General features: G+C 38.4%; 1 protein-coding gene across 2 annotated transcripts; it reads left to right on the top strand.

Moving 5' to 3' along the window:
• Positions 1-5,018: 5,018 nt before the first annotated feature.
• LOC115680568 (glutamate receptor 2.9-like) lies at positions 5,019-9,456 on the top strand. Of its 2 annotated transcripts, none has more exons than XM_030604387.2 (5): positions 5,019-5,393; positions 6,080-7,347; positions 7,648-7,957; positions 8,050-8,447; positions 9,001-9,456. In XM_030604387.2, the coding sequence occupies exons 1-5, from the start codon at positions 5,087-5,089 to the stop codon at positions 9,301-9,303; spliced, it is 2,586 nt and encodes an 861-aa protein (XP_030460247.2). In that variant the 5' UTR covers positions 5,019-5,086; the 3' UTR covers positions 9,304-9,456. The 2 variants fall into 2 exon arrangements, with proteins under 2 accessions (XP_030460247.2, XP_056171698.1); XM_056315723.1 differs by having other exon boundaries at positions 5,219-5,393; positions 6,178-7,347.
• The last annotated feature ends 1,106 nt before the right edge of the window (positions 9,457-10,562 follow it).

Below are 10,562 nucleotides of genomic sequence, written 5' to 3'. Positions count from 1 at the left end.
GGTCGTATTTCATTAAAACTAAAGCCTTCTCATTAATTCCAGCTCACATGAGCTAACCATCTTAATTAAAGCTCAATTCCTCCTCTTATTCCTTGTAATTTTTTGCCACTTAGCTCCATGTGGGATTGGCCAAGTTTAATTTCACTGATGGGCTCAATTAAGCCCAAAAATTTTAATAAATTCCAGCCCTAATTATATGGGTTTAGCCCATCTCAATTAAAGCACAGAATCTCTATTTTCCTATGTGATTTTCGCCACTGTTCCCTCATGCTTTGTCGAATTTTCCTACTCCTCACGGGCTCAGTCCATATAATTCACAATTCCTTATTTATAGAGACCATTGGTGTCACTACCCCTTATTTATATCCCAAAATTGTCAAGTCATATCTTTTTAAGTACATTAAAAATGAAAATGGTCTTATCAATAAGTATGCTCGAGACAGTAGTTAACCATACTTAATAAAGAAATATTTTCATTTTCAATTCATTATTATACATAATATGAGAAAAAGATTGTGCATTACTATTGACAAATTTTCTCTATGTGTTTAACAAGTGCACCGGTTAACAAAATTTGAAAAGCTTGGAAAGAAAAGGAAAACAAAAGTCTCATTTTGAGAAGACATTTCAAAGAGAAATACCCTTTTTTTAGCGGGGTCAATGGTGAGTCAATCTACCTACTTCTATATTCAAGAGACTTGAAGTGACACGACTGACCGGTGAATTTTAAAATATCGTATCAAGCCGCTATGTTCTTTTTTTTTTTTTTTTGCTAAAGTCAAGTTGCTATCTTGAATAAAATCTTTGAAAATTTGCAATCAAATCTTTTTAACGTGTACGAAGCTCTAGGATGGGGAGACTCCGCGTACTTCGAACATTTGAGGGCAATGGAATCTTAGGGTCATAGAAGCAAACAATTGCTTGGTCTATTCTCAAAGTCCACGAGAATTTTGGAAGCTTCGTATAATAATAAATTACCATATGAATGAAATATATGCGTTAAAATGCATTTGGACTGTCCGATATTATGAGTGTCAAGTGAAATGTATCAGATATCTGATGAATTGAATGTGTTTTGACGTAGATCACTCTCACATAATCATTTTACCCTCGGCAGGGATGGATTTAAAAGTCGAATCTTGAGGAAGCCACAACACAATATCGATCAATCGTTCAAAATACATAGAATGGAAAATTAAATTTGTTTCGTTATACATTTACCCATACAATAATGCTTTCTCATACATAATATGAGTTTAAAATTTATTTCACCGAGTTTAATATGAAATTTAGCTGTGTTTTTCATTGGCTTAGGCTTCACTCCATGAAAAAAACGTTTCAGGATCAATAAAAATATATATTAGCGAGTATTGACAATAAAGGGGGAGGTGAAATTCTAATTTGAACCGATAAAGAGATTTTTTTTAAAAAATTTCCTTTCCTTTCTTCAAGACACAACGAGAGTAGCTTACAGATTGCATTAACATCATATCAAGAATAAATTATCAGAGAACTCTACACTTGATAAGTTGATTGAAGATAGATAAATGGAATTATTATTAGAATCATCAAATGTCATAATCTACAAAATATAACAACATGCTAATTATTTAGATAATAAATTGCTGCTAAAATGGAAAAGAAAATAGAAGACACAAGCGCGCAGAGAGAGAGAGAGAGAGAGAGAGAGATTACTCGGTATAGATGAAAGGGTGTACCAACCAAGAATGATTGGGCGGGGGGGGGGGCAAAAGATTCATTGAGATTACCTAGTATAGATGAAAGTGTGTCTGTACCAAGATTTGATTGAGGGGCTGCCAAAAGATTCATTTCTCAAGCGAACACTAAATGTAATTATTGACATTCTTATAATACAAAAAGAGAATAAAATGGGTAGGGTGCGGGCGCCCTTTGGCCCCATCGCCTATTCGTGTCAAGAAATTATTGAGTGAGAATTATGACTTATTAAATATTAGTTAGTCTCATGTTTGTTTCACATATGTCTCACTAGATACGACGGTTCAAATTTAGTTCTGTATTTAATAATATCAGAGTTTGCATGTGCCTTATCATGCAATATTGTCCGCTTCGGCCTGTGAGTCTCACGATGTTGTCCTTATCAAAAGGGCCCTCCCTCGTGAGGAAAGTGATGAGCCTACTCTCAATCAACGTGGAACTTATCGTTCCCTCTCACAATCCCGTAATCAAAAGGATGATTATGGCAAGGACTCACCCCCTCACCTCACGAGAGTCATTTTGATAAGAACAAAACTCAAGACCTACGAATCAAAGCGGAAAATACCTCGTTACGGGACATGCGTAATTCCTGACATCATCAAGCGTGTAATAACTACTCTACCCTCCCTTGCCCTCGGAGCACTGTCATTTAGTCTTCGTCTCATTCCAAGAAAGACCAAATCGACTCGACTTTTCGTTACACGTACATTGCTTGCAGCCATTTTCGCATCCTATTTTCCTGGAAAATCACTTCATAGACCAACACGAAGCAGTATGGGTTCTCTTCAAAGCTCATTTAGCGGAAGAAGTACGAGACACATTTCGACCATCTCGAAGCTCTTTCTCTTGCTCGTCGCTTGTCATACATAGCGTCTCCAGTGTAGTGACCGAAGGCATAGATCACTTAAGTACATTTTGATCAGCTATTAGTTTCTAACTTCCATGGCAAAGTTTTTACAGCTTAACATTGCATTTGGCATTGGTACATTCCTCAAATTGTGGGTACCTTGCTATAATAAAAGCGGGATTTATCGAGGATTTACCTCGGTAAACTGGAAGCCTGCCTTGGATTCTTGGTGTTGTTACCGAGGTTACCTCACCAAAGCAGGGGAAGCTTGCGCTTGCAATTGGGCCAACCACCGCCTGTCTAGGTGTAAATATCTAACGAGCTGAAATGACTGCATTTCTTATTTTAACGTATCAGTGCCCACATACCTAGCCCCCTAATTGGAGAGATACTTTTTCTTTCCTCTCCCCAGAGAATACTCCCGAATTTTAACGTCCCAGAGTTCAAACAAAGCGATTTTAGGACATACTCAGGTCCTAACTTGCTATAATAAAAAAAAAAGCGGGATTTACTTATTTCAATTGTAAGTTGCCAACTTCTACTTTATTTCCAATAGCTTCCTACTTTGTTGGTAAGTTATGAACTTGCAAGCAGACTTATGTTGGTGAGCAACTAATTTCACTGCTACATTTAATTTTAAGTAACAAAATTTAGGTAGATAACTTACATTCCACTCGAAGTTGTTAATTCTTAATTTGTGAGTAACCGTTTTTTTTTTCGGTTGATGTGAGTAATTTACTACCTTATATGCAGAATTATTTATTTACTCTATAACTTACTACTGCATTCAACTTTGATAAATAACTAACGTTGTAGATAATTACACTATCAGAGTATTTGACCAATAAATCACTATGCAGCTACACAATTTTACCAACAAGATTTAAATCCTACTGATCATATTAGAAATTACCATGCACAGAGAATACTATAATTCTGCTTTAGGCTAAGGAATAGAGCATGAGAAAGGTGGAGACCCCTATTTTTCTGTAATTTCAATAACCTTATCGGGATTCTCTTGCCTGACAGAATTTTATGGATATTATTCCATTCCAAACTTGTGACTCGAGATCAATATGGTTAAATTTGAGATTTAACTCGAGAGAGAACGACGGTAGCCAATGGGAATAATAATTAAGCCATCGAGGCCACGTTTCCAAGTGGTACCATGATGGTGGCAGCCGCCAACCATCCTGCTCTCTCTCTCTCTCTCTCTCTCTCTCCTCTTTCTACTCTACTTTCAAACCCCTATTTTACTGCTTGTTTTGTTGCACGGGACCTTAAAACGTTTTATTAATAACGGACAGCAGACAAGAAACAGTTCTGGTTCATAATCATTACCAATGCTTGCCAGAACATTTCATAATAATCATTTGGAGACTGATATAACAAAGAGTTCTGGTTCAAATTCTTTCTATTGTATATATACTTTTCTAAAATTGTTAGAACAGCCACAAATTTGTTTTTACCTAGCTACTGTATCTCCTACATGTATTCCTTGTCTACACTACGAAAGAAGTGCAAGTGGGTATAGAGGAAATCCCATCCATCCATCCATCCATCCATTCCATCTCGCGCTTTCCCCCTCTCCCTCCTCTATCCCTTAGGCTGATACACTGTGCTCTGACCGACGGATGGAGGATTGATGGTGCGAGGATCCGAGGTGGCTGCATGAGCGCGGCAATGGCAGCCGGAGCTCCCCGTACATCTTGAGGTCGGGTTTGGAACCGTCTGGTTGGGTAGAGGAGAGAGATAGAAGGGAGGAGAGAGGCGGGTTTCTCTGGGTTGAGTGTTTGATGGACATCCGGGGTTAATCCAACTGTTCATCAGAGTTTGGGGTCACAGGGCGTGTAACAGTACCCCACATCCCTACGTGCCCGCTTCAAATCCTACAAATTTGAATTGACAGGACTGATGAACCTAGAATACAATAACAAGAGCCGCTATCAAGTAGTATTGAAGGAATAAATCATATCGCTCGAAGGTTGGAACCAGTCGCAGCATTCTAAATCGCGAATGAAGGCTCTAGGATGAGAAGACTCTGTGCTTTGAAAATTCGGGTCCGGTGGGATCTTAATGCCGTCAAAACAAAGCACTGACTTGGTCTATTCTCAAAGTCGAGGAACATACAAATCTTGGAAGCCCGCAAGAATACTGTCCATTGATTCTCCGCCTCAGTCCAAGAGAGACTTTGCGATAAAACAAACAAAACTCTAGTCTCGGAAAGACCAAATCAACACTGACTTTTTGGTCAGCGAACCTCATAAACTTTACGTATACCCCTCTCTTCCTCTCTCTGTACAATCATCCTATACCTATTTTCTTGGAAAATCACTTTCATTGCACTTACGTATTCCTCTCTCTCTCTCTCTCTCTCCTCTATAAATATGCAAAAAATTTTAAATGGGTCCCTTTTATGACAAATACAAAACAACCATTTGCAAAGCAATATAGTTCAACACTCAGTTTAGCTTTTGAGGAGGAGTTATTGAGGTCTCCGAGATGGGTCTTGTTCGAAGATCATTGATCAGGAGTACAAGACACATTTTGTCCATTTTAAAGCTGTTTGTCTTGCTCTCGCCACTCCTCGTCCCAAGCTACGCCAGTGCAGTCGCCAAAGCCATCGATGAGAGGAACACGTTCAAAGTGGGCGTGATTCTTGATTTGGACTCGCTTCTCGGCGACCAAATACGTATGGCAATCGAAATAGCATGCCAAGACGTGAACAGCATCTCATCATCAGGAAGTTATTACATAAAGCCACATTACATAAACTCCCATGCGAAGCCCCTTCGAACAATTTCGGCCGGTTAGTCTTTCTTTGCCCTTCCTCAATTTGGTAGCTGCAGTCTGCAATAATTTCTGCTTTGTTGTTAGAAACGTGTTAGTTGCCACAAGCAGTAATAAATAATCACCCCAAGTGTGCTTTCAGATCATGTACATCTGTTATTGTTTTCTTCTCAATTGTTCTGCATGTGCTGAATGTTTACTAGAAGTTCTACATTCAGTAATATTTCAAATACACAATGAAACCCTTGCAGAAACCTTTTCGGTATTTAAGAGACCCAATGATTATGTGAAATCAACCAGTAAAAAAGTTATGGAACTTCTTGAATCATTTGCAATTTCACACGGAAAAACTAGTAACTATTTATTGAAACTACGGGATCATTTCGTTCGATATTCCATGCAGAAAATGGGCTTTTTGCGAATAATAAGCAGAGTATCCATATTGACCAAATAATACTTGGTATACATTGTGGATCCATGACCGAGAGCTTAAGCTTTTGCACAAACGGTTGTTATCACAATAGTAAATTGACGTTCTTCAATCTAAACATGTATATCACATAATGAACGTATAACTGCAATAATCTCTTCCAAAAACCCAATTAATAGGGGTAAATAAGTGCAATTAGTAGAAGACATTCGTAAAGAAAATTGCCTTGAATGCTGAAGTTTAGTATATTCAATTCCTTTATTCTGTTTTAACAGCTGAAAAGCTGATCAAAAGGAAGAATGTGAAAGTTATCGTTGGCTTGGAGACGTGGGAGGGAGCAACTTTAGTAGCTGAAATCGCTAATCAATCTCAGGTACCAGTCATATCCTTTGCCAGAGACCACATAACACCGACATTGACGGTGCAAACTCTATGGCCTTCACTGTTTCAAATGAGTACCGATGAATCCGACCATATTAGATGCATTGTAGATATAGTTAGTTCTTATAACAGGCAAAGAGTATCAATAATATATGAGGCTGGGGCATACGATACTATGTACTCCAAGCTGTTAAATTCTTTGTCTGAAGAGCTTGGAAAAATCGGCTCGACAGTAGAGGACCAGCTGATACTTCAAGCATTCTCATCTCCGACTAGAGCAGAAGTGTCTTTGGAAGAGAAATTAATGACGTTGAAGGGAAAGGCATCTCCCATCTTTATTGTTCTAGGATTATCATCGCAGGGAAGTGCTCATTTTCTTAAAGAAGCAAAGAAGATGGGACTCTTCTATGGAAATTCAGTTTGGATATTTGCTGAAAAACCATTCACCAATCTTCTAACTTCAGTAGAACATTCAGCAATCTCCTCCACCGTCAAAGGTGCGATAGGAATAATCACCTACCGTCCCAAAAACCAGGAATATAGAGAATTCAAAGCCAAATTCTTGAATATGTTCCATCACAAGTATGGAAAGAACTTCAATTTCGAGCCTGGAATCGATGCTGTTCGAGCATATGATTGCATTATGACCGTCAAAAATGCAATAGATGCAGTGCCGAGTCATGATATTATGCCCGAGTTTTTGCTTAATAGAATATCGCGCACTAGACTCATGGGTTTGAGCGGGGCAATACGATTTGAGAAAGGTCAGTTGGCACATCGACCCAATTTCCAACTTGTAAGTGTTGATGGAAATGAATATAGAGAGGTTAAGCTTTGGTCTCCCAATTCCAGTTTCTCAAGGATTTTTGTACCAAAGCAAATTTCAAGAAGAAATGCATACACAATTTCAGACATACTGAAGACCCAAGAACGACAAACTCCAAGTGAGAAGGAGACGTTGGTTATCGGAGTTCCCGGTAAAACTCCTTTTGATAAGTTTGTGAAGGAGGAAATGGACGACACGACAGGGAATGCAAAGTACATTGGCTTTTGCATAGATGTTTTCGAGAAGGCTGTTTCTCATTTTCCTGATGGTTTGAAGTATGAGTTTTTTCGTCACGACGGAACATATGATGAATTGGTTAACAAAGTTCATGACAAGGTACGGTACCACATCATCTCTGTACTTGCATGATTATTGCATCATTGCATTATATAGTATCAAATATTACTTTCTCTGATACATACACCATCAGAGCCTGAATAAAGTAAACGAAGCAACAAGTTCATTTCACACAGATATCAGTTTTCTCACTCGCAAGATTGTATCACTTTGCATTAATAGACCGTCAAAGTCTCACATCCTGTTGATACTATAGTTTTGCTTCGACCGTGCAATTTCGGTGCCTATTTCTAAACTGCATTGCTTTGATGTTGTTCCATATTATGACCTTGATGGAAGACCTACGATGCTGCAGTCGGTGACATAACTATTCTGGCCAATCGCTCACAGTTTGTTGAGTTCACACAACCGTTTATAGGATCAGAGCTTTCCATGATAGTCCCAGCAAAACAAGAAACGGACAGGGCATTGATCTTTATCGAGCCTTTCACTCCCACAATGTGGGTTGCTTCTGGGGGCATCCTTATATACACCATGTTGGTAGTTTGGTTCTTGGAGCATCAGATCAATCCGGAATTCAGAGGCCCTTGGACGAATCAGCTCTCGACTGCTCTTTGGTTCACTTTCTCCTCTCTCTTCTTTGCTCATAGTAAGTAACTTCCCTCTCTTGATTATAGCTCATGTACACTCCTTTCGGCCCAAACTTTTGACAAAAGACTAATGCATTGGTGACTTTTGCAGAAGAGAGAGTCTATCGCAACTTCACTCGAATCGTGCTGGTGATTTGGTTCTTTGTAGCATTGATCTTGACACAGAGTTATACTGCCGGCCTCACCTCATTACTCACTCTCCAGGAGCTCAAACCAACTGTGACCACCATAGAATGGCTGAGAAGTTCTAAAGAAAGAGTGGGATGTGACCCAGATACTTTCGTCTGTGACTATCTGACTAACATGCTGGAGTTCTCGAAGGAACTCATCGTCCACATAAGGAACACTTCGAGCTATGAAGATGAATTCAAAGGAGGCAAAATCGCTGCTCTTTTTCTGGAGTACCCATATGAGAGAGCTTTCTTCACTGAGTATTGCTATGGATATGTTGCCACTCATGAAAACTACAGATTTGGCGGTTTTGGCTTTGTAAGTATGGTTCATTTATTCTGAATAGACTTGATTTTTCGGAGTGTTAATAGCATCATAAATTTGTGTGTTGCATCTCTATAGGCTGGGTCGAAAAGAAAAAGGGGCTTGAGTACTAAAATACCACAACAGAGTATGACATAAGTTGAGGACTGATATATAAACAGAATCGCAGTTAGCACTTTGAATAGTCCTTTTAGGGAATGATTTGATCCATGTATTTCAGTCTGAGTTCATAAAAATGGTATAGAGGGAATAACGGCACTCGAGGATGAACCCCTCAGTATTTGTCCACATTACACTTGCTAAGTCTACTAGCTCGTGAACCGGGTATTGATGCAGTGGCACAAAATTACTAGCCGCTAGAGAAGCAGCACATATCCAATTCCCCAGGTGAGAGCACAAGGCTTAATGTTCGACCACCAAACTCGCTTTGGGTTACTATAGCCAGAAAGAGAAAAAAGAAAGACATTGTACAAACATTAATTAGCTAATAGTGGCCTTGCAAATGCTTTTCCTTGTTACTTATCTCTCCTTAACTGCCCATATGCAGGTGTTCCAAAAAGGCTCTCCACTGGCTGAAAATTTCTCTGAGGCCATTATGGAGCTTTCCCAGAGCGGTGAGATGAAAAGATTAGAGAACAAGTGGTTCTCTCCTGAGTGCACGATGAGGAACATCACCAACGAGAAACCGAGGTTGGGACTCAACAGCTTCTGGGCGCTCTACGCTTTCACCATCGCCACTTCCACGGGTTGTTTGCTCTTGGCGTGTCTCTGCACGAGAAGGAATTGTCAGGATCATGAAGAAGGAAGCAATGACGACAACATGAGCGCGACAGAGATGAGTATTTTGTAGTGTAACTCCATGTACAGTGGCATAGTTCTTTGGCTCGACAACAAAGGGGGAACAGCATTCTTGAATCTTGATCGCTTTTGATACTGGATCTTCTTGCAAATGAAAACTAGCAAACACATCTTCGAAGAAGAAAAGAATTTTGTAGTTAGCTCAGTAATTTGCCAATTGCTAGATATGTGTGCTCATTTTTCCACCGAAACAACGCTATAATGGTTGAGATCCATAGACGATTCATGTTTTGGGACCCTTGATGGGTTCGGCTTTGGACTCTGTTCCTTCTCTTTCGAAAATTATACATTGTGTGAGAAATGTAGAATCGATTACAGCAGCTATGGGGACAATTGATTCATTCAAGCACTATCGATCCTCGCTTTGAGGCTTAGATTATTGAAGATGGAACGAAAATGATGTTCATATTAGGCTTTTGAGGCATTAGGCTCTTGCATTAACTATTGAAGACAGACTTAGAAAATTTACATCAGAAAATCAATAATAAATTCATAGCATGTAAGCTACTATCGATTCAACGTAAGTAGGGAACTCACAGTACTTGGTACAATTAGAGGGTTTAAAATAGCATAATTCTAACGGTACGTGCCAAGAGATATGGCTTTTTTTTCGTGCCGGCCAATTTTAATATGCGTTAGTAAGTGTCAGAAAGCAATTGGTAAAAATGACCGGAGACTTTTTTTTAGATTTTTTGTTTATAACTTTCAATACTTTTTTGGAATTACCAACTTTTTATTATAATATGCAAATTAGCAACTTTTGTACTAACTCTCAATTTTTATCTACATAATTTACCATTGCTTAGTTATTTACCAACTTTTGGCAAATAAAATTATCAAGTATCTTTGGGTTACCAACTCTCATGTGAATTACTTCCTGATATTTGATTTGACTAATATACCAATTTTTATTTGCATTTGTTAACAATCTCTTACATTTTCTAACTCCTTCAAGAAATTACCAACCAAATTAGCATGACTCGCTAATTTTCCCCCATTAAATTACCACATAGTATTAGATTATTAACTCACATTTGAGTTAGTTACTGACATTTTTTTCTTTATTTTACCAAATTTACTTATCGTCTGTAAACTTTTATTTGCATTTTTTAGCAAACTTTAAATTTACCAATTTATTTACTAACATTTAATTAGACTGACTTACAAACTTTTCTCTGATTAATCACCAACTACATTTTGATTATCAACTCTCATTTCACTTACTTATTGAATTTGTTTTTCTTCTAATTA

Source organism: Syzygium oleosum, unplaced genomic scaffold (genome assembly GCF_021117445.2).
Source record: "Syzygium oleosum isolate NSW1041296 unplaced genomic scaffold, Sole_v2.1 Sole_v2.11, whole genome shotgun sequence".
NCBI lineage: Eukaryota > Viridiplantae > Streptophyta > Magnoliopsida > Myrtales > Myrtaceae > Syzygium > Syzygium oleosum.
This window is presented reverse-complemented; position numbering and strand designations above follow the sequence as displayed.

What these genes read in the sequence shown, in the direction of transcription:
- LOC115680568 (XM_030604387.2), top strand. Translation starts at nt 5,087, where the DNA reads ATGGGTCTTGTTCGAAGATCATTGATCAGGAGTACAAGACACATTTTG. An exon ending in TTAACAAAGTTCATGACAAG is followed by an intron (nt 7,348 to 7,647) that starts GTACGGTACCAC and finishes CCTTGATGGAAG; the next exon opens with ACCTACGATGCTGCAGTCGG. An exon ending in CTCTCTCTTCTTTGCTCATA is followed by an intron (nt 7,958 to 8,049) that starts GTAAGTAACTTC and finishes TGACTTTTGCAG; the next exon opens with AAGAGAGAGTCTATCGCAAC.